Source organism: Miniopterus natalensis, chromosome 6 (assembly GCF_054644295.1).
Source record: "Miniopterus natalensis isolate mMinNat1 chromosome 6, mMinNat1.hap1, whole genome shotgun sequence".
Classification (NCBI taxonomy): domain Eukaryota; kingdom Metazoa; phylum Chordata; class Mammalia; order Chiroptera; family Miniopteridae; genus Miniopterus; species Miniopterus natalensis.
The window spans coordinates 80,922,758-80,950,533 of record NC_142086.1 but is presented as its reverse complement, the minus strand read 5'-3'; the positions used below and the strand labels follow the sequence as shown (position 1 = coordinate 80,950,533).

The following is a 27,776-nucleotide window of genomic DNA, read 5'->3' as shown; positions in this document are numbered from 1 at the left end:
GCAGGTGCCCTTCATTAATTCTTGGAGACACCAATCATCTGGGACAGTGTTTTGTTCTATGTTCTGTACTTTTTCATAGCAATGGGACATTTTTCCCAATTTTGATGTGAACTCTTTAGGTCATTTTTAATATGCTTGTCAAGTGTAGTAGACAATACATTCCATTCTATTTTGTCCATAATTTCATGAAAACAACGTGGAGACACTTGTCTTGTATCTTATGCAAAAAATTTATGTTAGTATACAATGAATATCTAATGAAAAGCTCTCATGGTGATTTGATGTGGTGTTATCTCATAGAACTGCTCTGTCAATAGTTATTTATTCCAAACATCCCTTTTTTTATGATCTTGAGGGACATCAGAAAAACCAATTCCTTAGGGATAAATACCTATAAATTAACAGGCTCTTGTCGTACAGAAATCAAGTTGTCTCATGGTTTGGAAGTCCACAAAATATGCAAGTAAACACCCGTCAACAAACCAGTATTTCTCTTACTTGATCTTTCTGTTCTTTATTTTACCTGACTCAAGTATAAGCTGCACTTAAAAACAAAAACAAAAAAAAGCACACTAGTTGACAGCAAGTAGTAGACTTGGAAAAGAAAAGGCAGCCATAGGTGGTGAGAATCTCAAACCATTTTCTTTCAACAATATGCACAGCTGCAGTCTTTTCTCTGCATTCAGATCAGTGAGTGAACTTGTCTCAGGGAAATCCTGGGTGAACATCAAGGATGAGAGGAGGAGATTTTATTTTTCTACAAAACAGACTAGCCTGGTCGTTAAATTAGTGTTATTGCCAAGAATACTTTTAGCTGCATTCAGAACATTATAATGTGTACTTTCTGAGAATTTCTAGAGGAATTTAGGGCATTTTCGCTGTTTATGGTGTGGGTTGGCAAGCAAAGGGCCCTAATTACCCATCATTTCTTCAGTGGGTTGGATCTCAGGGTATCTGACAACAGAATTCTTTTTCCTGGTCTTTTCCTTCCTCGGGTATGTACTGCTTTTCGGCACTGTGTTCATGGCGTGTCTACACATGCATAAAATGTTATATAGGCTTTCCCACATACTGTTTGAAATTTTATAACTTGCTTTCTCAAAAGACTAAAATCAACATGTTCAATTTAATGTTGGAAAAGTTTTTTCAGGAAATAGATGTCTGTTACGCATCATCAACATTTGTGCACATCAAGTAAAATGACTTTCAGCATTTTCTCAGGAAAAGAAAAACAGACCACCTTTGTTTCAAACGGCCATATTGCTGCAATAAATTCAAGTATTTATGTTCAATGTACTACCAGGATAGACCGACATCTTAGTGGGAGGTCAAATATTGTTGACATAAGACTGGAACATGATAATTGTTTACAGTGTCATATACAGAAGAAAAACATAATGTCTCATTAAATCTATATTTGAAAAAAGAACTGATAATTTTAAATTTAATTGTTTTCTTATTTTGTAGGTCATGAGAGAATGGGAAGAGGCAGAACATCAAGCAAAGAACTTGCCTAAAGCTGATAAGAAAGCAGTTATCCAGGTAAAACCTGAGCCCATTCTCACCAAGAGGTACATGCCAGCAAACACCCTCCCCACCATTTCATTGCGTGCCTACAAGTTTCCCATCTGCTGGAATCTCATGTGTGATTGTTCATATTCTCATCAACTTGGATTACTGCTCATCATTGCCTAGTAATCGAGTTGCTTAAACCCTGCTTTATACTTGCTCCCAATTAGCTCAAGTTATAATTCACTTCCATAAAACTCAGATTGTCACTTGCAGTCTACTTTTTAATCAATAATATATCTTTCTGGTTGCCATGACCTTCTGCTGCTTCTTCCCTTAGCAAAAATTATGTAATTAAAATTTTTAACTGCAGCCCCTCTTAAAATTACCTTAAGTAAATTTGAGATTTTCATGGTCATTTTCTTAAATTAAAATACTTTGAATAAGAGAGGAATATTTTTTTAATATGCACTGTAATTTAGAGTTTCAAGAATACGTAAATTTATCCTACATTTTGGTTAGGCAAATCAGTCTTCAGAGACCACATAAAATAATGATTTACGATGGGAAATTAAATTTGGAGGAAAGAGCCCAGGAAAGGGACAGGGAACCCCTGAAACATGCAGAATTAGTCAGGACGGTGGAATGACTATGAAATCTTTGAATGAAATGGAATTTGGTGTCTCGTTTAAATGACTCGCACTTGCCGCCCCATCCGACTTGGTCCGCTGCCCACTGACACGTGCCTGTGTCCGCTGCGGCAGCATTTCCAGGAGAAAGTGGAGTCTCTGGAGCAGGAAGCAGCCAACGAGAGGCAGCAGCTGGTGGAGACGCACATGGCCCGGGTGGAAGCCATGCTCAACGACCGCCGCCGCCTGGCCCTGGAGAACTACATCACCGCGCTGCAGGCCGTCCCCCCTCGGGTAGGTGGGGCCCCGCCGCAGGCAGACCCGCGGGCCCTGGGCACTCGAGGCCGTAAGAAAGAGACCGGGAGGATGCCGTGCGCACCCTGGTCTGCAGGTTTCACCTGGTCCGTCCATTCCATCTGGAAGGGTAAGGGGTCACAGGGCAGCTGCCTCCCCAGGGCTGTGAGTACAGTAGACACGTTTTGCCGCAGAGGAGTCAGGCCGACTTTCCAGGGACTCCGAGTGCAAGGGCTGACTTGAGTTGATATACCAGGGATGGTGAACTTTCGTGGTAGAGTTGAAATCAGGGAACCAGAAAAGCTGGAAGGACTTTGGACGGAGTGTAGCCCAGCCCCTCATCTTATGTGATGTCACTGAGGTCAAGAAAAGTTAAGATTTGGCCAAGTCTTAAGGATTTTTAGTGGAATTAGAGAAACAAAACTAGGAGTTCCTGTTCAGAGCAGCAGCCGTATTCTCTCCCAGTAGCCCTAGTCCATCATGACGTCAGCAGCAGGGAGCCCTATTTGTGGTTTTTAGTGATAAATGCTCATACCAAGCAACGCAAGCATAGATGTCCTCCGTGAAGCTTCATAGGAGAGGTTACTTTGGGCTTAAAATAATCTGAACATGAGTGTATGTGCACCATGTCTACTTGTACTATCCATGGTTAAGTGAAGGATACTGAAATCTCTGACCAGAATTGTGGGTTGGCCTTTTTCATGTGATGCTATCAGGTTTTGCTTTGTGTATTTGGAGGTTCTGTTTATAGGTGCATAAACGTTCAGGGTGGTTATGTGCTCTTTCACCACCCCCCCCCCCAATCATTATCAAACCTCCTTTATCTCTAGTACTATGGTTTGCTCTGAAATCACTGTGTCTTATATTAAGTTACTCCACCTTTGTCATCTTGCTATGTGACTCCTTTTTATCCCACCTGTCTGTTTCCTTTTTTTTCTTTTTGCCACGTTATGGACTAATTGATTATTTCTTTATAATTCTCTTTTATGTCTTTGGTTGCCTTTTTGGCTATAACTCTTTATTTTGTTATTTTAGTGTTTGGTTTAGGGTCTATAGAAAATATTTTTAACTTTGCACAGTGATACACCACCTCACGTATATTATAAGAACCTTACAGGAGAATGTTTCCATTCCCCATTTCCTATCTCTGGGCTGTTGTCATCACACTTTCTTCATACATTGTTATTGTTATTTTTCTTTGAACAGTCAATTATCTTTTAAAGGGTTTTAAATAATAAGAAAAATATTCATTTACCTATATAGTTGACATTTCTGGTGCTCTTCATTCTTTGCATAGATCCATCTGGAATCATTTTTCTTACAACTGAATGATGTCCTTTAATTTTTTTTTAATCCATGTAGATTGGTGAAGAATTCTTTTGCTTTGATTGTCTAAAAAATGTATTTGTTTCACCTTTATTTTTGAAAGACATTTTTGCTGGGTATAGAATTCTAAGATGGAGTTTTGGGTTTTTTTTAACTACCTTAATGATGGTGCTTCATTGTTTACTTAATTGTGTTGTTTCCAAAGAATACTGATATTATCCTTTTCTTTGTCTTTGGAAATAACATACCTTTTTTTTTTTTTTATCTTGCTACTTTTAAGATTTTTCTTTACAGTAGTTTTGAGCAATTTGATTATGATGTGCCATTGTGTATTTCAAGCTGCCATTATTACCGTCTGGCTATGTTTTCTCAAATGTTGTAGTTTTCATATCTAGAAGTTTAATCTGGGTTTTTGTTTGTTGTGGGGGTTTTTTTCCTATCTTCCATATCTTTATTTAACTTTTTGAAACTATAGGATGCATTATAATAACTCTTATAATATCCTTGATTGCTACTTTTAAACATCTGTGTTAGCTTTGGGTTAATTCTGAGTAATTTTTCTTTTTTTATATGTGATATTTTTCTGCATCATTTCATGCCTAGTAATTTTTTATTGGCTGTCAGACATTGTGAATTGTATCTTGTTGAGTGCTAGGTATTTGTGTGTACCTGTAACTAACTATTCTTGAGCTATGTTCTGTAATGTAGTTAAATTACTTGGAAACAGTTTTCCTTTTAAGATTTCTTAGGTGGATCAGAGCATTTACCAGCCTATGACTAGATATTCCCCAGTAGTGAGGCAAGATCCTTCTGAGTAATCTACCATGATGTTGAGTTTTCCCACCTGGATGGTAGAAATAGATGTTATTCCTAACCCTGTGTGAACATTAGATACTGTTACCTCTAATCCTTTTGGATGATTTTTGTTCTGTGCCCTCAATTTGTTTCTTTGCATGCATTCACTGATCATTAGTCAGCTACATTCTCAAGGGGCATCATCTGCAAATCTCTGGGTTCTCTCTGAGCAACTCCCTCCTCTCCCGTATTCTTTCCTGTGACTTCTAGCCACCTTTGTCCCTCCGGACTCTCACTCCATATCTTCTACTCTGGGAGTCCACCAAGCTCTGCCTGGGTTCCTGTGCCTGGAGCCACAGCCCAGAAACTCAAGGCAGTAAGCTTAGGCATTTGTAAAGCTCACCTCATTTGTTTCCCATTTCTCAGTGTTCACTGTCCTTCATCTGATGTCTGTCTAACATATTGTAAAAACAGAATTCTATGTATTTTTTCCATTTTGGATGTTTCAGGTGGCAGGCAATTCTGTTTCCCATTACTTGATCTTGGCTAGAAGTGGCAGTCTATGTGCACATTATATTATATAACTAAACCAAAAAGCCACTGACTTGCCCTGATTCCTTTCATCATTTTGATTTTTCTTTCTGTAGGAAAGTTATAGCACAGGAAGCTCTGAGGAGCCATAAAGGGCTTCTGGTTCTCTTCCAGGTAGCAAGATAGTATTGACCCTGTTCTACTGATGATGTCACTGAGATTGAGTGGCTGGCCCACAGTGACACCACTAGCAGTGGACAGGGTGGAGCTGTGAATCACAGTTGACCACTGTAGTGCCTTCTTAATAGACCATGCTTCCTCTCTGAACAAAAAGCTTTTGAAAAAGAATATTCACATTAGCATTTTATTTTCTAGTCAGAAAAAAAAAAATCTCTGTCCAAACACTGCTCAGTAAAATTCTGTTTGTCTCTTTGGAGAGAAAGTCCTGTGGTTACTCTTTTTTTCTAGAGGACTCAGTTTTGGGAGGTGGGACCATCAGGGCAGGATGGTGGGTGTTGAGACCAAAATCTTAATAGCTGACATTTAGTGAAGTGGTCCAACTGGAAGTCCATTCTCTGAAACAAGAGCTTTGCTAAATGGTCATTGATAGAGCTAAAAATAAGATGACTGAAGGAAGTCTCAGAAGTGCACACGTCAAATCTTCTGCTTCAGCCCGTCGGCCATCACAGGAAAGACGCTGACAAGAGGAACATTTGCCAAAGCTTCAGTGCTATCAAAGGGGATATTTTTAGATTCATCATAATCACACTTGTTCTGGGTCTGGTGACCACTTCATGTAGAATTAACATATTCGTTTGAAATTAAAATTAAAAACTGGATTAGGAAGAACTGTTTTACTGTTTTAAAAAAAATCAGATTGTTGATTGATTGATCCAGGGGTTCCTGTTAAATTGTTACCTAGACATGTATAAAACTCTCCCACGTACTAAAACCTGGACCTGGGTCGTCTTAGGCAGGCCATCATGGCATTGCCTATCATTTCTGTTAAGTTACCACCTTTGTCTGAGCGTTTCATTTTAAGTTTAACATACAACTTGATAAGGCACTTAGCTCTGCACTTTGAAAAATGTGAGGAAATTCTAAATCCCTTCTTGAGGACTTTTATATATCACTGTTGCAAGATAAATCAAAGGCTTGCTGGTTATTATCTGTGGAAGGTCACGCCTTGTATTGGAGCCAGAAATAGATATTTCTGAGATCTCCCTCAGACTTAACAGTGTCTGGAAAATATGAAATACTCAGTAAAGGAAATGAATTAGTCTGTTTTTTTCTATAAATTCTGTAGCCGATACTATCTTCAGATTAAGTATCCCTTTTACCCTGACCATGTTCCACCATCCAGTCCCAAACTTTGCAGACATGGGAATCTGAAACAACATGGATTTATTTTCACAGTGTCTTTGAAGCTCAGGCTTAATCCATGCTTTCATCTATATTTTTAACCCAAGCCTGAAGTATTATACGATGATGTTTCCTTCAGCTAAAGTTCCTTGTTCTACAATGCATTTCATGTGTGAGTCCCCATGTCTATGTGTGCTTTATTTCCACATGTCCTTTTTCATTAGTTACGCTGTGCCTCCTGGCTGATGCACGGAATGATTAATGTAAAAGCGCATTGTTTGAATCATACTTAGGCACGTATTTCAAATATTATAATAGTTAAAAACAGTTTTATTTCTCCAGGAATCAAAGTATAATACAGGTGTGTCTTTGCCCTCAGAATGTACTCGTCACCTGTAGAAGGCTAGTTAGTGATCCTTCTAAGGATCAGTCCCTTCAATGTATTCACTTCTCTAAAAGTTTCCTTGGAAAATGAAGGAGTTAGACTTTCTTTTTTTTTTTTTTTTTTTCAGAAAAGTTCAGTTCCTCTCCAAAGGTGCGTCGAGCATAGTTCAGCTTTGGAGGTCTTCAAGCTACCAAAGTACTACTTAAACCTACATGATCATTTGACAGCCAGTCCTGGGTTCTGGCCTCTTACTTGACTCTTATCAGAGCTCACATTCAGCACTTATGGGCCCATGAAATACGAGCTAAATACTGCCTGGGCCTCCTTCGTGGAACTGTCGGGGTTCTAGTTCATAGAAGGAGAGAGGACGATGATATTGGCTGCCCAGGCAACATTCTTGTGATCTAAAGAGAAATTACACTTAAACGGGATCCTGTACAGTGAAACTAAAGGCTGGATAGGAATCTCTGTTTAAAATAAACTTTCTATTGTACACTTAGGTCTGGAAAAACAAGAGTTCCTAATTAGCGAGAAGTGAAATGTTTTAAAGATAAGAGATGGGTGACCAAATCTTCCTTTGTAATGCTTAGATTTTGGAGTCTTTGCAGATACTTTGTCTAAATCTTCAGTTACACAACATCCTAATCATTGTTGTGCCTCTAACAGCGTTTAAGCATTTTCTATGTGGAAGTGAGAATTAGGAAACATTTTTGTGTATTCCTGTCTGTCTGCGCGCCCGTAGTGTTGTTTTGTGTTCTCGTGGTTGTAACCATCTTGGCCACACTAAAATTAATTTCATGCTCATAGCTGGTGTTTCACATTCAGACTCTCAATATTTAACAGAGACAAAAAAATTGGCAGTGTCTTTAGCACCTGCACTTCAGATTAGTTCAGCCAAATTTTCCTGAGATTCCTGAAAATGTCATCATAGAATTCTTTGGTTGGACATTAATGTAACAATTTGTGAGACTTGTCATTAAGGAGCATGGTTTTGTCCCTACGTTGAGGTTTCATTCAACACTGTGGTGAATTCTAACAACAAGGCAATAAATGTTGAGTAGGAAGCAGTCGCTGGAGAAAAGAAAGGGCAGCTGTTAATGGGTGTGTTGTGATAGGCAACCCAGTGAAGGCCTAGGGAGGCTGCAGCTAAATCAGTCTTTAGCCAACATGAATCTTGCTGTGACTGTAAGTTTTGTAAAGCAAAAATGAAATTGAGGTGCTTGACTTGGCTGTTTTAGTTTTATGTGATATTGCCAACTGCCCCCTCCTACAACCCTTCATTTTCTGCTTATCACTCTTGGTTGCAAAAGAAATATGAAGCGTTTATAGAATGTATGTAAATAGCATATGTCTCCAAGGTAAATAGGATATATGGATGGTGAATAAGTTAAAAATTATTTGCTGAATTGTTAACATGTGAAGGCACTGACAGAGGTGAGTGCTAAGATGTTTAAGACATTCTGCCCTCAAATTTATAATATATTCAAAACTTTGTAAAACTGATCAAAATATACTAAAAAGACTGCTAGGGTGAAAATCATCTTTGAGAAATGTAAATAATTATGCTCTGCTTGATACTAATTGTTCACTCAACATTCAGTTATTTTAAGCTGAGACTTGTAAAACTTGGTGAGCACAAGGGGACTCGTTAACTTGAGAGCATTTAGGGACAGACCAGTAACGAACAGCGGGAGCAAACCTAGGAGGATTAGCATTTAACGAACAAAATCCTGTAAGCTATGCTGAGAAGTTTGCACGCTCTTTCAGTAATGCTTCTCAGTATGACCTGCTTACCTTGCTTGAATCTTTTACCAAGCTTAACAGACAGATCTTGCTAAAGACCAGCGGGATGTTTGTAACCAGAGACCCTAGTGCGTTCTGTTTTTAATTGAATTAAGTTAAATAGAAAATAAAGAAGTATGCAACAAAGGCATTAGCTTGAAAGCTGTCCTGTGCCTCTGAGACCAAATTCATCACCCAGATTCCCTCCAGAGCAGAACCCTACTTAGTCGAACAGCTCTTCATCAGTTGCTGTCAAAACACACAGCACCGCAATGTTTTGTTCCAGCAAAGTCTCCATGTATCTATTTCAATGTTGATATCTACTTTCATTTCATCTTTGAAAATGAAAACATAAATATTTAGTTGTTTTAGACAAATGCACGACACATTATTCAGTGAACCAGCGTTTACTTAGCTGTCCGGCGTGGCAGATGCCACCCTGAAGAACAGAGAGCCACCAGGGCCTTCGCCCTTGAAACGTGTACGCTGCACACAGAGTCACGCATGGGCCTCTGCGCTCACTCCCTCCATGAAGCTCACCCATGGGTCAGTTTAAAGATCCCAGGCAATATGGTTTTTATAAGCTTTACGTTGAGTTTTGTCATGTAAATATGTTTAGTATGTCAGGGCACTGTAGTTAGAGTATGAGGAGAGGGTGAAATGAAAAGAAATGTAAATGTGAATATCTTTGAAAATGGTGACCGGAAAATCCAAGTTATGAATAGGTAACACTAAAGCATATTATCGCACCTCTCTCTGAAGAAATCAAGAGTATGTCACAATTGGCATTTGTCAGATGGTCAGACCCATTCGACGAATCTTTCCAAAGGTCTGTGGTACTTGAGAACATCTTTTGTTTACAATGTCTGTGGGCTTCGCCTCCTGGGGCGCCTTAACAATCCTGTGTCTTACTCAGGGATTCGGCGGGTTTCACTGCTTGATTAAACAAGAATTGAAGACATAGGTCCAAACAGTTTCTGGCACGTCTTTGCTCTCAAGCCAGCTGCTCTAAGCTCTAGATCCAGTGTGTGCTAAAGTTGGTCCAAAAACATAAATCACAGGGTTTGGGGCAGGTCCTAAATTTCAGTTCTTTATGCTGGCTTCAGTAATTTATAGCTATGGTCTCTGTAGCCAAAGGGAAAACTATTACCTCTACGCTCAATACTCTGACACCAAATGTGTGGATTTCTTTCTCACATTAAATAATTCTGATACTACTCAGAGTTAGCACAGACCCCATAGGTGTAGGGCTCAGCCCCACAGGACTGTCTCCCGTTTCAGGAGGCAATCAAGCCCCAGGCCACCACCTACACTTCTGAGCTAACCAGCTATAAATCAGGGTCCCCACCCCTCCCTCCTTGGGTTTGATAATTTACTAGAACAACTCACAGAACTCAGATAAATGCTTCCCTTAATTGTTAGTGATTTATTATAAAGGATGGAACTCAAGACCGGCCAGATGGAAGGGGTGCACAGGCAAGGTGTGCAGGAAGGGACATGGAGCTCGCATACCCTCTCTGGGCACATGATGCACACCGCACCCCAGCACACTCACCAGCAGAGACATGTTTTATAACATAAGATGCTCCTGTCGCTCCTATCACTCAGGAAATGGCAGGAGCTTTGGGAACTCTATGTCAAGAGCTGGAGGCAGAGACCAAAGATATATTTTTTATTATGTCACAGTTAAATTACTTCTGAGAACTAGCAAAATATTCTGGAAAAAAATGATGCAACCTACCAGCTTTGATCAAAGGTCACTAATTGGTGAGTGACAAGATAAGAACCTCCCTTCTTTTCTACAATGTATAGTAGACTAGAAACGCCTGTCTTTAATTCCCAGGTTTGCCATCTATAACCTGTAACTTGGACCAAGTGACCCAAAAGGATTCTCCCCCCTCCATCTGCAAATTGGGGTTAACACCTACTCTTTTACAATTAACATTCTTCTAGCTTCTGTTAGACATAATTAGAAAAACAGAAGGATTGATTAATTGAAGGTTGGGGTGAAACTGTAAAATAGGTATCTTCCTCCCTAGGAAGAGAAAGGGTAGAATGTTGTTAGGATGGACTATATGGAGGCTTTGGTGCTGTGCTCCTGTTTAGGAAGTCACCTGTCTTCTTCCGCAGGAGGAAGGAAGGGATGGGAGATGACCTGCTGTTTGCCTGGGTGCCCTGTTCTGTCACAGCACAAAGCCAGGGCCAAGGAGTAATCTGGATGTGCCTGGAGGGGATGGAGCTAATGCCACCATATTCTCGAACCTTGAGAAACACTGATGGGGGTGGGGAGAGAGCAGGAATCTGCTACCATTTCCCGAGCTGCTTTCTCAAGACTTCTGTATTCAGCTTGGCCTAGAGTTGTGTTTTGCCTTCTTATACTCATTTTAACAACTACAAAAAGCATTTCAGTGTAGGTGTATTTTGCAGAGGACTTTAAAAACTTAGCTCAGCTCCTAGGTTTAAAGATAAACACGGGTGTGATGCGAAGGTTGCCGCCGAAGCATCCCTGAATGCTTGGTTCTTTTTCGTTTTGTTTTGAGGGGCGTTGTTTTCGGGGTGCTGTTTTGCTTTGTTTTCAGAATTTTTTCTTACAAATAGTGAGGGTAGATGTGAAATGCTGAAGGCCAATGTGGCAAAATAAACTCAGCGGAGACAGAGAGGCTTAACTCTCTTTGGTGTGTTTTTTCCTTTGACACACAGAGATTTTGTACATTTTCTTCATATGCTCAAGATTTCTTGAAATCCAAGGTATAGAACTGTGAAAATAATGGCCCTGAACCTACTTGGAAAACAGGAGAAAATTGCTTTTTCGTAGTAGGTGATTAACTCCCCCAGTCACAGGGTTGGAAACCACTGGGGTGCAATTCAGTGCTTCGGGAGAGGGCTTTCTGAATGACTCCCTTGTGACATGGAAAGGTTAGGGTGCTCCCATGCTCCCCATCAGGTGACTCATTCACTTCCCTCTCCTTGGCAGGATTACACCCAGGGCCTTGAAAGGCCCTTGACAGATCATTTCTTCCCATTAGGAAGCGGTTTAAGGAACAAGTGTGTTTGGATAAGATGCCAGGTTTCTGGATCAAGCATAAAACCATAGAGGGGGACAACTGAGCTGAAGAGTCATGTTCTAATATTCCTCCCACGTGAGCCGTGGAGTGAAAACCCACGCATTCCAACGTGATTGGCATTGAGTCGGTCGAATGTGCATGCTTCATCCTAAATCCAGGGACAACAAATTCGTGAAATTGCATAAAAGAACTGAGTGAAAAAGGCAATACATCTGAGAAGTGGAGAAGCTAATTTTTTTAGAAAGAAATTATCTCCTAGGGAAAGGCCATGATATTTCTTTCAGAATTACCTACGTGAACCTGACAGCAAAACCCAAGCCATAAGGAGATGAGCTATGACATCCCCTGAAATTAGTGAGATGAATCTTCCTGTTGACACTAGCGTGGATGTGCTGTAGAGCCTGTTAAATATTTTCTGGGAAATATCGTGCCAGGAACTGCACCAGCAGCTAGAGATAGGTTTTACTCTTGTTCCAAGATAGGAAAATGGTTCATGAGCCAAAATGTAAATCTTCAGGTTGAAGTCTAATCCATTTCAGTAATGCCTACTCTTAGTTCTTTGAGAAATTTCTTTTTTAAATGAATTTTTCAAATGCATTGTGATTGTGAATTTAGTGCAAACTGAAAAGTGTCACATCAAATGCAAACAGATACTTTGTAATTATGTATAAACGCTCTTTCAGAAGCACTAGTGACAGTAAATACAATTGGAAATAATTAGTCCCTGGGGCAGTTTTTTTCCTATTATCTCTGGTTTTTTGCTATAAATTTTAATAATAAGATTAGCCATTTAATGCCAATAAAACCAGATTTTAGTGTTAATACATAGAATATTTAAGTTGTGAAATAAGGGAAATTTAGCAGAAAAATGTTATTACTAGTTATAGAAGATATCATGACTTGAGAATGAAATTATACACATAGAGGTTAAATACATGCTTCCTAAACTCAACTACTATCAATAGCTTTATGATGAGCTACTGAATTCTTAGTGCTTGTTTTTCTAATCATTTGGAGAATCCTGTCTTAAATATAAGTATTGTGACATACTAATAGTTAAGTTACTTTAAGAGAATATATTTCTATCGAGATACCAGGTATTTTGTTCCTGTCATTTCTGAGTGTTTCTGTGTTTTAATTAAATGTTAAGAAATGTGTCTTTGTCCTAGCGTAATGAAATAAAATGCCCTAAACAAATGAGATTTTCTGTTATTCTGCGATACATGATACAGCTCTAAATATAACTAGTTTTAAGCCTTGGGAATCTATATTCTGGCTAAAAATTATAAAGGCAATTATTTCTCTTTTTCTGTATGAAATGTGCATGAATCAAATACCAAAGGTAGAGTTCTTTTTGTTTTTATAATCTAGAGAAAATGAAAATATTAAAGGATAGGGAAATGTTATGTTTTTCTTAACTAAAAATAGTATTTTTTTTTCCTGAGGTGTAGACATAACCATCATTTTATTTGGTATGATTTTTCTGCCCACTCCAACGTAAGAGCTAATCTGATTTTTATATTTTTCATCTCTAAGCATAATTCTTAGAAATGTGTTTGCATGATTAAATCAAGCAAGCAGAACCCTGTAATTCATTTATTGAGGGGCCTGGTAATGTCTTCCTGAATTATCTCAGCCCCGAGGCATAGGCATGAGGAAAATGCTGTGTTTATGTGGATGCACACACAGTGCGGCTCTGAGCTCCCCAAGCGAAGATGAGGTCATTGCTTACTCGCGGGGCTCATTGTTTTTGCGGGAGCTTTGTTCCCGGGCAGGCCTGGGGAGTAGAGCTGGCTGCGCTACTGTCCATTGTCACGCTGGAGGGATTTCGAGGGGGACGTTCAGAATATATTTGTGAAGCTTGTAAGAAGTGTTAGTATTAAATGAGAAAAGCAATTGTAAACGTGTGAGCACATTCACCATTTAATTATCCGTCTTAATAAAATATAGATGGATTTAGAACCGGAATCCGTGAATGTCACAAAAGCCTACCTCTGAACTAATGCTTTTAATCACTTTCCAGTAATCAGGTTGACAGAGGCCTTCCTGTCCCGCTGCTTCTCCGCCCGCCCCCTGCCACAGTAGCCAAAGCACAGGGCAGTGGTCAAGACCAAGCACGGTAGTTGTGGATTGAACAAGCTAAGGCTGGGTGGTTCTCTGCACAGTTAAGAGAGCAGGTATTCCATGTCTCCGAATATTATCCGAGCTTCTAAGAACTAGAATCCAGCCGAGGACTCTCTCTTCTCACCATTCAGTTCTTTCTGTTTTCATCGCTGCAAGTTACATTGCGGAGCTGCTTTAGCTTGGTCCGTTTTAGAGTTTCCTTGACGGGCAGGCTCACTAGTGTTGAGAAGAATGGGCTCTGGAGCCAGAGTTGGGCTACCTGTTCTTGCCCCACTGCTGGCTGGCTCTGTCACTGAGTGGGTGACCCTCTGGATGGCCCTCAGGGCCTTCTGTGCTTCATCTATGAAGCGAGGTGAGCAGCTATACCTGTCCTAAGGTCGATATGAAGATTCCATGAGTTGCTGTGCATAAAGCACTTAAAACGGCCTGGTTCCTATTAGTGGTCAGTAAGTTTTGAACTGTTATTGTTTTGCTGAAAAAAAGGGAGGGAGGGTAGAGGCAAGTAATGAGTAGAAGAAATAAATATGTATTGAGTACCTGCTAAGGACTAAGCATTATGCTCAGTAACTAACACGGACCATTTTTAATACTCACATTCTCTGTATGTGAAGATACTGTCTTAATTGCACAGAGGAGCAAGTTGAGGCCTGTGTAATTTTGAGATTCATTCATTTTAAAGTCGATGTTTACGTTGATAATTAGGCCAAGGACACAGGTGCTGTTGGTGGTAGTAGCAGAAGGCAGAAGGAAACCAGATGTTAAAAAGAAATGGCCCCCCATCCTCTAATGTGAGGTTTAACTTAGTGCAGTCGTGCCCTGGCCAGTTTGGAGCCATTACATTCTGGCGCTCACACTTGGTCATGACAGTCCTTTCAGGATAAAAACGCCTCATAGGAACATTCAGAGGTGACTAACTGCAAAGAAAAGAAGAAGAGAGTTATGATGTAAAGTAATTTTTAAAAATTCTTCAAACAATAAAGCCTTTTCAAGGGGAAAATATGAAACGGAGCAACTGAGAAAGAACATTAAGGCAGCCAGTTGCTTAAGTGAGGAGCAGGCACATCATGAATAAATATAATTAGTTGCAACCCTTTCTGTCTCCAACTTTGGATGTCTAATTGCTCTAGAACTAAAGGATGCTGCATACGCCAGTGCTGCATGTACAACATCCCTCGTGTTCGGCAATAGTCAGCCTTTAACCGCTGACCTTTTAAAAATTACCTTTATCGCCCGGCCGGGCGTGGCTCAGCGGTTGAGCATTGACCTAGGATCCAGGAGATTGGGGTTGGATTCCCAGTCAGGGCACATGCTCAGGTCGTGGGCTTGATCCCCAGTCGGGGGCCTGCAGGAGGCGGCTGATCAATGACTCTCTCATCATTGATGTTTCTATCTCTCTCTCCCTCTCCGTTCCTCTCTCTGAGGTCAATAAAGATTTTTTTTTTTTTAAATTAGCTTTATCAATTTATTGCATGCAAACTTACTGTCTTTTAAATATATACATTGTCGATGTAGATGGTCAGTTGTTACCTCTTACTACTTCTCTTCTTCTTTTAAGATTGAAAGGGCCATTCTCTGATTTGTAGATTCCACCAGTGCAAGTGAGAATTCTCATGACGTGCTGCCAAAAGCTGGGTTTCAACCTTTGATGTCTGTCGATCTTGAGATTCTGGAGAAGCACATTTCTTCTTGAGTAAAAGAAATAAGTCAGGCAGATGAGCGCAGGTTTATTTTCTTATTGTATTTCTTTCCTTGTGTTCTTAAGTATAGGAATGTGGCCTGTGGAGGGCATTAACAAGCTCCTGATTCCAGAACACCCTCCCTGAGCCAAGCGCCGTGCACCGTGTGGTCCCTAACAAACACCAAGTCTGGTCCTTACAGATCTCACAGTTGAAGAGGGTAGTCAGAAGCATCAACAATTTAATAGACTTTGTTAAGTACAATAGTGGGGACTTGCATAGCTGTTCATGGGAGCGCAGAGGAAGAACACACGTGCACCTAGGCTGTCAGGGAGGTGGCCCCGAGTTAAACAAGCCAAGGGGGAAGGCAGGGCACCTCTCATAGGATGTTGCAGCCTTCACCTCCCACCCCACCCCCATGTCTGGGGAAAAATTCTATACCTTCCAGCAGATTTTCAAGGTGCCCATGACTCATAACTTAATAAAAACTAGGTTTACCCAACTGGCCAAAATTCTATTCCTGACATGAACTTCCATAGTTTTGTTTTAATGAAGAAGAAACGTGTATCTTTGGAGATCATTTTATAAAATCCCACAGTAGAATGCACAGAGCAGTGGCACTGTTGAGGACAAAGGAGGTTTTGTCTTTTTTTTTCTTTTTTTTTTTTTTCTTTTTTTATGAGAATGAATGTTTTCAAGTAGTATTGGAATAAAAATGGAACCAATTAGAAAAACATAGAAGCACTTAAGAAGAAATTTAGTTGTTGCTGAAAGGATTAGAATCTGATGGCACAGGAAGAATTTAATTACATTTCAGAATAAAATAACTACAGTTTTGCATTGGAAAATGTAATGTCTCTGAGAGCCTATCAGTTGTTTCTTGGCCTGCAAATTAGTAGTGGTTGAGCTGCTTATTATTTTCCTCATTTTCATTAGTATACTGTTATATGCTACTCAGTAGCAAACTCTGCTTAGGATGGGATTATTTGTGTAACATTACTGCTGAGATAACTGTTAAGACTGAATGTATAGAAATGTGGTCTCATGAGCCCCTGTATATTTGGGTGGGAAAAGGGAAGGACCTAACTTAAATCTAACAGATCCAGAATCAGTGCTCCTTCTATAGCAGAATGCTGCTATTTAAAAAGAAAATGTCGCCTGGCCGGGCGTGGCTCAACGGTTGAGCAGCAACCTAGGATCCAGGCGATCAGGGTTCAATTCCCGGTCAGGGCACATGCCCAGGGTGCGAGCTGCAGCTGATCAATGACTCTCTCATCATTGATGTTTCTATCTCTCTCTCTCCCTCTCCCTTCCTCTCTCTGAAATCAATAAAGATATATTTTTAAAAAAGAAAAAGAAAAAAATAAATAAAAAGAAAATGTCTATTCAGGAGGACAGTTATCATATATGTCAAGTATCAAATGACCTTTTAGAAATGAAAAGTGACCAATCCACTAAGAATTGCCCATGAACAAAGGAATGGGGTTAATGTTTAGAAAGAGAGGACTGTCAATGCTGTCACACCATGGGATGAATGAGTGGGACCTCGGACCCAAAGCCATTGGAAGAAGCAGTATTTTGCACAAAGTTGAAGTTTTTTGTTTCATTTTCTTTCCTACAGCCTCGTCATGTGTTCAACATGCTGAAGAAGTACGTCCGTGCTGAACAGAAAGACAGGCAGCACACCCTGAAGCATTTCGAACATGTCCGCATGGTGGATCCAAAGAAAGCTGCTCAGATCCGGTCCCAGGTGAGCACAACGTGTGATCACCCGCAGCTCGGACCAGCCAGTGCTCTTGGTCTTGGAGTCAGATCTGTCATTCCTCCTGGAGCAGCTGTGGATGTTATGCAGCTGCTCTTTAACACCTGGTCAATTCTGAAGACTCATCTTAGGGCAACGTGCAGTTTGTCAATTTCTGAATTATTAATAATATAAAAATCTTCAGTGTCTACTGCTACTGATTTTTAAAGGAACCGTTTAAATCTCTAATTATTATAATGAAGAAAACAAAAGTAGCCCGGCTGGGCGTGGCTCAGCGGTTGAGCATCAACCTAGGATCCAGGCGATCGGGGTTTGATTCCTGGTCAGGGCACATGCCCAGGTTGCGGGCTCGATCCCCAGCAGGGGACATGCAGGAGGCAGCCGATCAATGACTCTCTCATCATTGATGTTTCTATCTCTCTCTATCTCCCCCTCTCCCTTCCTCTCTCTGAAATCAATAAAAATATATTTAAAAACAAAACCCAAAAGTATATAAAGCAAAACCTCTAAAATTGGTTCAACTAAATCATGGTAGGCAGTCAAAATCTCACAATGCTTTGCTATAATGTGACCCTATAAGTCCTATAATAAATATGCATTATATTCCTCCATTCCAAAAAGTTGGCAACTGACATCTATCCCTGGAAATCTAAAATTTCTACGTTTCTTTAAATAGAAGAATTTAAAATATATATTTTATTTCATGAACTATCCAGTTAAATTAAAATATATTCTAATCTATTTACAAGTTTGCAAATAAATAAAATTAAGACATCAAGAGGTTATTTAGGGACTTCAGTAGTAAGAATCAGAGATGGATGAAATGATATTTTTAATTGGCTTTATATTTTACGGTTGCAAGCGTACAATATAATGGCAAGCTTCAAGCAGCTCTAAAGTTAGAGAACAAAAAAATAGTGGAAGGAAAATAAGGATGCCCTTTCAGGTTAAAAGTTTCAGCAGTGTTTTGTCAGTTTCATTTTGAAGTGTGTATCTGTCCGTGATGCTTAGTAAGGAAATAGCTATTCCTTACTCCAGAGATGGTTTACCTGTAGCTGTCATCCTTTGATGCAGGTGATGACACACCTCCGTGTGATTTACGAGCGCATGAACCAGTCCCTCTCCCTGCTCTACAATGTACCTGCTGTGGCTGAGGAGATTCAGGATGAAGTTGGTAAGTGACTTGTTCTTTTGATATGCAGTGCACATCAACATATTTCTCTCCTGTGGGAGAAAACCAGAGAATGAGTTCATCGGCATCAGCAAATCACCAGCATTCTCATGTGTGGAAGGGAAAGAGCAGATCCCCTTGTTTTACAGTGAAAGTTGGGGGCTGGAACTAGCTCTCACCTTAGCAATTGCATCAGGTCTTAACTACCCATACTTACAAAAGTGGGGGATGTAACTTGACGTATGGTATATTTGTGCAGCAACGAGCCATTTGTTATTGGATTTTACTTGTCAACAGTTGTTTTCTAATTTTGTCACCTTGTAACTGTCACCATATGGTGCTTTGGTTCTTTGCAGTTTAATGAAGACAACCATTCATTTTTTAATGCTCTGTTGTTGTAACCTGTGAGTGGCATTATATCCCCAGTTTGTAGATGAAGGAGCTCAAACTTACAAATTAAAAAACTTACTAGCCTGTGCCACACATATTCTAAGTAGCACAGCAAAAGCAAAAAACTGTGACTTTGGCTATTGTTATATTCAGTAACTCATGTCTTTCTTGGAAGCCTTCCCCCGCCCCCTGCCCACAGTAGCCATGATTATTGTCTGAACCACATTGTGTTTAAATTTAATTAAATGCTGTGCCCACTATCTTTCATTAAACTTTCATTTTGAAATAATCATACACGCATAAGAAGTTGGAAAAATAATCCAAAGTCCAGTGTGCACATCACCCACCTTCCCTGATAGCAACGTCTTACGTGACTGTAATACATGATCAAAACCATGTATTTGTGTGCCCACTGCCTTTTATGTCCCTGGTTCTCCTTATGACATCTTGAATATTTTGTATAAATTCTCCCATCTTTGTCTTTCCTGGAGAAGGGAGCCAAGTATCACAGAACATAATTCTTCACAAAGCCCCTAAATGCCCATATTTGTTTAACTTTCCTTCAGAAAAGTACATAGATGGCAATTATGCTAGTGAATCTTTCAACGTAAAAGAAACATATGTCACCCTGGAGATTTGGTGCATAAACTGTCAGCACATTAGCAGTATGTATGCTTCTGGTTTATCTCCCTCTGTAACAAATCCTGCCCTTTGTTAATTGGGTTGGAAACAGATGCGGGTTATCTGAAGCCAGATCGGCCAGGATGTTGTAGATGGATAGACCCATTATAGGAATCCCTTCTTTCAATTGCCCACAACACCCCTTGACTTGCTTTTTACCTATTCTACCCTTTCTCTTGTAACTTAGTATTGCCTTGTAAATGTTGTTCGTATTAATATCAGTCACGTGTTTGGCCTGTATCAGATGATGATGGTCTGATTAGTATTGTGCATTAACAGGTAGAATCAAGTGTACTTCAGGTTACATACTTTGAAAAGAAACTGTGTCATCTAAGCTTTTGTTCAAAAGGGAAAACTCACTGTTGAGCAAGATCTTAGGAGGGTAGAGTTTTTAGTCTACACCATGGATTGAAGACAGGATTCCCAATTAATTTTTCACCCTATCGAGTTTCTTTAAGAACTGGATATTCTTGTTAGATGTATTTGTAGGACAGAAATTTGTAAGGAACCTTTAAAAAACTGTCTATTAAATAAGTATAAGAAAATCTTTCAATAAGTTCTAGAAGAGACAAAAATTAAAGAAATCATCACATTCTTAATGAACTGAAGTTCAAATCTTCTAGATGAATGTATCTTTGTATATTAAGCGCTCTCTTAACAAGCTTATGTTCATGAGCTTAATGTGACTTCATATGTGACTCTACTTAAGGTGTTGTTAGTAGTACCAAACTATAGAGGAATAAGTCATTGATGACCAATAATAATTCCCTCTCACCCAGTAATTATGGCTTACTCCTAATTAAATTATCAGGACTTTTTTATTCAGCATGATAGTACTAAAACAGTGGCCACTATTGAGTCATACTTCCACAGAACAGATGGTGATTCAGGTATCTTGAGAGTAGCAAAATGCCTAAGATTAGGGCAACCCAGTAGACTTCAAATCTCAGTGACAGGAAGAATATTCAGATCATTGGAATCACGAATTTTTCCCCTGAAAACGAAAGACTCAGCTATTAAGTTAGAATAACAGCAGGTTATTTTTTTCATATGTTTGTCATTGTAAATTTACTAGACACCAAATCCTGAGATGATCTTTTTAAAAATCTTTCTGGCCTTATTTTTAAATGGCTCTTTGCAATAGAAAGAGAAGCTTGCAGTAATGAACTTCCGTTAATTAGACATGTATACCATTTGAGCTTCGAAGACGAAAGCTAAAGAAGAGAGCTCCCTGGGGAGAATGGCTTTTCTGGATTGAGCTTCTGGTTGTTTTCTGTAGTTGTTCATTTGAAGGGACATTTAAAAATAACTAACTTTCAAAGTAGGAATGTACATGAAATAAGATGGGCCATGGGTGCTAATTGTTCAAGCTGAGTGATATTTGGAGATTCTTCTTAGTATTCTTTTTACTTTTGTATATGTATGAAAGTTTCCCTGATATCAGGTGGTGTTTTTTAGCTTACTTTCTAAAAGGACTTTCATAGATTTCTTCCAGTTTATATCTTGTGCATTTTATAGTTTCTGATTAAATACTTTGTTGTTCGTTGGACTTTTGTTTGTCTCCCCTTTTGTATATAATCAGACTTTCGATTTGGAGTCAGTTCTGTGCAAATAGGAAGGGTCTTAAAATTCAGAGCCGCTGGCAAAAGGACAGGATTCGAAGTACCTACAAATGCGTGCCTTTTATATAAAAATGTATGCCTATAAATGCAGGTAATTAGGATGATTTTGAAGCAGGAAAACATCTGGAGAGAAATACAATAGTTTAATTAAATACAGGTAACAAGTGCTCTTGAGATGAAGTGTTTTCACCGGTCTGAGGAACTGCCAGTCTCTTTAATGACATAGGTACATGTGCTGCGGTTAATTTATGCTCCCATTGGTAGAATTCTCTATTGTGGACAACGCTGGCCACGCTAGAAAGAAGGAAGAACGAAGGTAGGATTTGGCATCAAATTAGAACAGTTAGAAGGTAACTGACTGGAGCATAGGATTCATCGGGATCCTGTTTACGCACCTTTACTATTAACTCCAGTAAATCCCAAATCCAGAGGTCTAATAGCCTGTCTTTTGAGTCCCAGTGACATGTTCCACTGTTTCCCACACATTTCTCCAACTGCAGTCAGTGTGTATAAATAAGTGATTTGTTCTTCTTGAAATTCACTCACTTTACAGTTTTGGCTTCTCCCAGTTGTCCTGAACTTACCCCAAATGTCTTCCTCCTGCTCTCCCGTGATTTCTTGTAAACCTCAGGCCCTCTATATTCTGCCTCCCGTGTTCACGTGGAATCCTGCTTCGTGCATCCACTGCCTTAGCTCAGACCCTCCTCTCTCGCCCATGAGCTTCTCAGGGCTCCCAGCTCTAGTCATCCTGCCTCTTGTCGCATCATGGCTCCCTTCTACTCAAATTCTCCCTCTTCAGGACTGCCCAGGTTCCCAGCTAAAATGCACATAAATCCTGTACGTGGTTCTTCCTTGCCTGAAAAGCATCTTTCAATACTCAACTGAAATGGTCATGCTTCCATAAACTCTTGACTAATTTGCATAGAGAACAAGAGAGAAGAGCTGGCATTTGAGTGACGGCCAAGTCGTAAAGTAGTGAGTATCTGTTACTGAGGATGTTGATGGTCCAAGTTCTCTATGAAAGCTCACCCTTAAGGTCCTGGGCCATAACATATAGATGTGGCAGGTGGTCTGGGAGGGAAACGTGGACTGACATTCTTTCCGCAACCCATTCACGGAACCAAGCCCTGTAGCACTGGGCCATGTCCTCTTGAAGCGGGGCTTTCTCGTAATTCACACAGATGCAAACACAGAAGCAAATGACAACCGTAGTGAAGTCATTGATAGCATGTCCTATCCATAGCTGAAGAAACTGAACCTTAGGGGGCAGTCACTAACCTGCCCTTAAGAGACAGTGAAGTGTTGAAAGTGGAATTAGAGCCAAGATCTTCATGAGTCCAAAATTCATGCTCCTTCTGCCCCTCAATTATACTTGGTATTTAATTCTTTGTTTACATGTCCTCCGGTACCTCCACCCTTTGAGCTGTTCCAGGCCTTGTCTTGGTCACCTTGCATCCTCAGGCTTCGGCAGATTGCTCACACCCGGTGCTTCCTAGGGATTAGTAATCACAGCCAAGGTTGAAGCAACCTAAGAAATATCTACCCAGACTGCAGGGTAGGTGCTTCTTAGGCTGATCAGACGGACTCCTCTGTAACCCTAAAGACCCATCCTAGGCTCCTTAGCACAAGCATGGCATTGCCCGAAACCAACCTCTCCATGGCCACAGCCTGTGTTCTCTAAAGCTGTAATTGATCAAGACCAAATCAGTGCGTTTGGCAAAGCCATCAAAACGAGGAATAAAGCAGAAGTTCTAAGGGCTGTAATTAATCACATTTTATAACATTGTCACGTGTCCCATCCATGACACTGCTCTTTGGTTATCTGCCCAAGTCACATACTTTGATGCTTGATCTTTCAAGTATGTGGTCTGGTTTGACTTCCTTGTCCACCACAGTCTAAGCTACTTATTCCATATACTTCGCTCTGTGAATGATCAGAACTGCCCTATTAGTTGTTTTATAAAAACTTGCCTTTTGTTATTTTATAATAATTTTTCAGTTCAGTTTGAATTATTATGTGCAGGTTCCCAAGCACAGTCATTTATGAATGTTTTCTTTTTTAAACAAAAAAGTTATTTGCATGCAAATTATGAAATTTTCTTACAAAAGAAGGCTTAAGGCATTGTTTGTAGAGGTGGGAAAACCCCCTCATTATTTCAAGTAGCTGGTTGAGACTTTATTTTTTTATTCAGCAAATGATAGGATCATTATTTTAAAGAAAATATACCTCCTTTTCAATGTCCATGTTCTTTTTGAATCATGTTTAAACCCTTCAAAGAGGCAGACTCCCTTTGTTTCTCCCATTGTTTGGCTCAACCTTTGCTTTGCCAAATTGCTATTTCAAAATGATTGGACTTTTTCGCCCTTTGTAATCTTCCTTAAATCTATGCTAAAAGGATTCTGTTTTGCTCTTACTATTGGCACTGAGGTTATTTATCAAAGTGCTTCATTTTGCAGCTACCTCAAGGCTAAAAATACTGCAGCTCTCAATTCAGAGATGGCTCTTTCACAGAAAGCTGTAATGACCAATTTATGAGAAAGGCAGTAGGAAGGAAAGGGGAAAGGAAGGCATAATTATTTCCTACCCTGTTTTTTTTCTTTTAGCATTCAAAATTAATAAAAACAGGAATTATTCTAAACCAGATGTTGGAAGGATCTCTGGCAGAACAAATCCATAGTGAATGGGACAGAATTCAAATATTGGCAGGAGATCAAGAAACTCGTGCTAATGAACAAATGCTCATAATTTCTTATTGCAATTTGACTGTGGCCTCTTGATAAAATTTTCTACTCTGGGAAAAAAACACAGCGATTTCAAAGACAGTGTTTCCATTCTCTGTTCCTAATAAACTTATTGATTTCAGGATTTAATGAATTCAAGTAGTCTAGGTTTAAAATAGAGCGTTTACAGCACTAGCCAGCCCAACAAAATTCAACATTCATCACTACTGAGAATTTTAAGTATCCTTATTGTCAGTCCAGGAAGGGTGTCAACAAGGAAAGAAAGTGTAAAAATAGAGAGTTGTTAATTCATTCTACTTTTATTCTTTGTTTTTCATAAATTGCTATAAATGTATGTAGATTTTATATTTTACAGCTGATTTAAGTATTTGGAAACAAGAACATTTATTTATATCATAAATTACCAAAAACGTGCTTCATCTTTGGTTTTACAGTAGTCTCAATGCTCCTTTTCATATTTTCCCAAGTATTGTTTCCTAAATTAATAGTAGGACCAACGTTTGCTTGCCTGCCACTATATGCGTATCTCTGTCCCCCTCTTAGCAAGAGTTAATGCTTCCAAAAATTGAACCATGCATTTTATTTTATTTATCTTTTTAAATTAAGGTCTAATTGACATATAAACTATATTAGTTTCAAATACAACATAATGATTCAATATTTGTGTACATTGTGAAATGATCGCCGCCAGTCCAGTTAACATCTATCAGTATACGTAGTCACAAATTTATTTATTTTTTTGTTATGAGGACTTTGAAGATCTACTCTCTCTTAGCAACTTTGGAATGTGTAATACAGTACTTTTAACTGTAGTCACCATGCTGTACATTACATGCCCATGACTTATTTTATAGCTGGAAGTTTATACACTTTGGCCCCCTTCACGCATTTCGTCTATCTTCCCCGTCTGGCAACCACCAGTCTGTTCTCTGTTCTATGAGCTTGGTTTTTGTTTGTTTGTTTTTAGGTTTCACATACAAGTGAGATCATACGGTATTTGTCTTTCTCTGTCTGATTTATTTTACTTAGCATAATGCCCTCAAAGTCTAACAGTGTTATTACAGATGGCAAGATTTTATTTTTTTATGGCTGAGTAGTATTCCTCTGTGTGTGTCTTACGTCTTCTTTATCCATTCATCCGTCGAGGGATACTTAGTTGTTTTTGTACCGTGGCTGCTGTTAATGTTGCTAGCAGTGGACATCAGGGTCCAGGTATCTTTTCATTAAACTCGAGCAAATGTCTTTGTGAGCTTTCCTTTGAATCACTACTGTGGCACCTCAGTCGTTTTGTCTATTTTCCTGCCATTCTCTTATTTGTGTGTGTGTAGGGGGGCATTTCCACCAAGCGGGTGAGGCCTGAGGCAGTGCCTCCTACGCCAGCTCTGCTGATTTCTATGATGATTCACTGCGGTTCTAGGGTTTTTTATTAACGCGCCAGCTTTTACGTGTGGCCGTGTAATTTGAACCAAAATCCAAAAAGGAATCCTAACTAAAATGATTGGGGAGTGAAGTCAGACCACAGTGGTGGCTGCTAGACTACTCCCTGGCATAGAACCTGACAGCAGATGTGTCCTGATTTTATATGTGTGGAGGCTTGGGAACAACCAATGATTTCAGACTGGAACAAAGGCTGGTTATTTTGTTTTTCACAAGCAGCTGCCTGCAAGGGTCATCTTTAAACAGAGGAGAATAAATATCAGAGTGATGTTTGCCACCCTGAGTATAGAGAGACATTCAAATTGAGATGAATTTGGAAATATATTTCCACAAAGACTAACTGGGAACGAGAGGAATATGTTCCCATGTGAGACAGTTCGGAAGGAAACACCAATTTGCATCTTGCCGTTCAACTCAAATAAACACAGCAATGCATTCCCCAAGCAAGCCCCATTACTCTCTGTCAGCTGTTCTGCTCTCATATATACTGTGGGCTGCTTTGGACAGTAAGTCGTAGACTCTGGGGTATAGTATCTCATCAAAAATAGGTGATCAGTCTATTAACCCGTTCCAAATGATGAGGCATGTGTCCAAAAGAGAGTTGACTAGGTATAAATCAAAACGCTGTTCAGAAAGAGTCTTTTGGACTTGGAGTGAGGAACAGGTCAGAGGACCAAGACCAGGTTGTTACTTTATCTCTACTACTATTGACAGATCCATTGACCTAAGACAGTGAATTTAAAATAGCTTATTTAGAATGTTTAATTTTTTATAAATATTCATTTACATGTGCTCATGAAAGCATGGGTTAAATCTTATTTATTTCTTTGAAACAGCAAATAATGACTTGTATTTTGTCTCGTGGATGACTCTGTATCTTTATGTTTGGTGTGGGTGGCGTTTAGGTGAGTCTGTCCAGCCCTTGAGAGCAGATAGAGGGACTATGTGTTCAGCTCTCTCTTTACCATTGAACTTGATAAAGCTGCTCCCAAGGCCAGTAGAGACCAGAGACATTGTCCTCGTACGAGAGAAAGAAGGGGCAGCTGCAGGTTTCATGCCTCTCGGAAGCCAGAGGCCGAGCCAGCCGGGCCTTGGCAGACCGCTCTGTTCCCCTCTTGCAGAGGCTGGAAGAGTGAAGCGAAGCTCTGAGGCCACAGCTTCTGAAGCTTCCCCACGTTATGAAGGAACTTCCTGGGCTTGAGCTGCGGGTGCAGAAGGGAACGTATCATATTAACATGTTGTATTTATTAGCATTTCATACTGTTTTTAGTTAGGAAGCTCTAGAAGCAAACCAAATTTCACATTCCAGGTTTTGGATAGGGGGTGTAGGAGGGTTGAGAGAGAGATTGCTGTTTAAAATTCTAAATTGGGTACTCTTTTGCAAAAACCTATCTTCATTTTGTTGATGATTACTGAGCCTTGAAAGAATTAAGATGGGTGTACTCTCAAATGAAAATCAGTGTATTTGATATAAAGGAAAGTTGCCAAACACTCCTTTTTCAATGCGACATACACTGTAAGTAAAGTATTATATACGTTGATGGATTTGAAAGCACCTCTCCAGTTGTGTTCTAAATCCACATGATAAAAACTATATGCCACAAAGAATGTTTAAGGCAAAACTGTGAATGAATTGTTGTATTTGATTATAAAATAAAATACAACAGCTCAGATTCACTGAAAAAGATACACAATTTTTGAGCAGTCACGGATGAAAAGATGAACAAGTTCTTGTGATTAAAAGTACAAATCAAAACATAATTTTTTTGAATTATCAAGTTGGTAATTTTTAAAAATTTGTCATACTCTGTCATGACAAGAGGAAGTGAAAGGAACTTTCACACGCCACTAATCAGCCTCTGGTACAACCTTTTTATGGGACTATTTGACTCTCCCTAATAAATTAAAATGTGGAGACTTTTGTAATTTAGAAAAGACCATATTCCTATGGATATACTGGCACGCCTGCGGAGAGAGGCACTTCTGCTTCTCACCTGATACCCTCAGTATTGTGAATATATTTTACTACCTTTGAAATAACAATAAAGACAAATGATGTACCACAGACTCCACTTCCCCTTCTCAGCCTCCTGTTTAATTTGTATTTCTCTGTTTGGGGTTCCATGTCCCTAAAATTCTAGGGGAATTAAATGCAGCATTTGGGGAAGCTCAGGTGGAAATGGTCTCAGCCGCCAGCGTGAGTGTAATCAGCGAGCGTTAGGCCATCTGTCTCTCCCGGGACTGTACCCTCTCCTGTGGCCCCAGAGCCCTCGGTTTCCCGCTATTCTGGGGAAAAGGCGACCCTTCCTAACACACCATTGCTGCCCTCCCCTCCTGTCTGTTAGGGGGCTTGATGTCAGCCAAAACGACTTCTAGAAGTTAGTTCTCAGCAATTTTTTTCATACTGAGAATGATTACTTGGAGCGGACCAACCACATTTAAGTGTTTTGAGGATAGTAACCTTCGTATAAATAGCCCCTCACTTTTCTGCTA

The 27,776-nt window shown here is 39.7% G+C and overlaps 1 protein-coding gene across 4 annotated transcripts in view; it reads left to right on the top strand.

Annotated features, from left to right (window-relative positions):
• Positions 1 to 27,776, top strand: part of APP (amyloid beta precursor protein) — a 192,010-nt gene that overhangs the window by 124,588 nt on the left and 39,646 nt on the right. For all 4 annotated transcript variants that reach the window (XM_016197637.2, XM_016197635.2, XM_016197634.2 and 1 more), the window contains 4 exons: positions 1,468 to 1,542; positions 2,274 to 2,432; positions 17,100 to 17,228; positions 18,315 to 18,414. In XM_016197637.2, the coding sequence (XP_016053123.2) occupies positions 1,468 to 1,542; positions 2,274 to 2,432; positions 17,100 to 17,228; positions 18,315 to 18,414 (463 nt within the window). The remainder of the gene's footprint in view (positions 1 to 1,467; positions 1,543 to 2,273; positions 2,433 to 17,099; positions 17,229 to 18,314; positions 18,415 to 27,776) is intronic.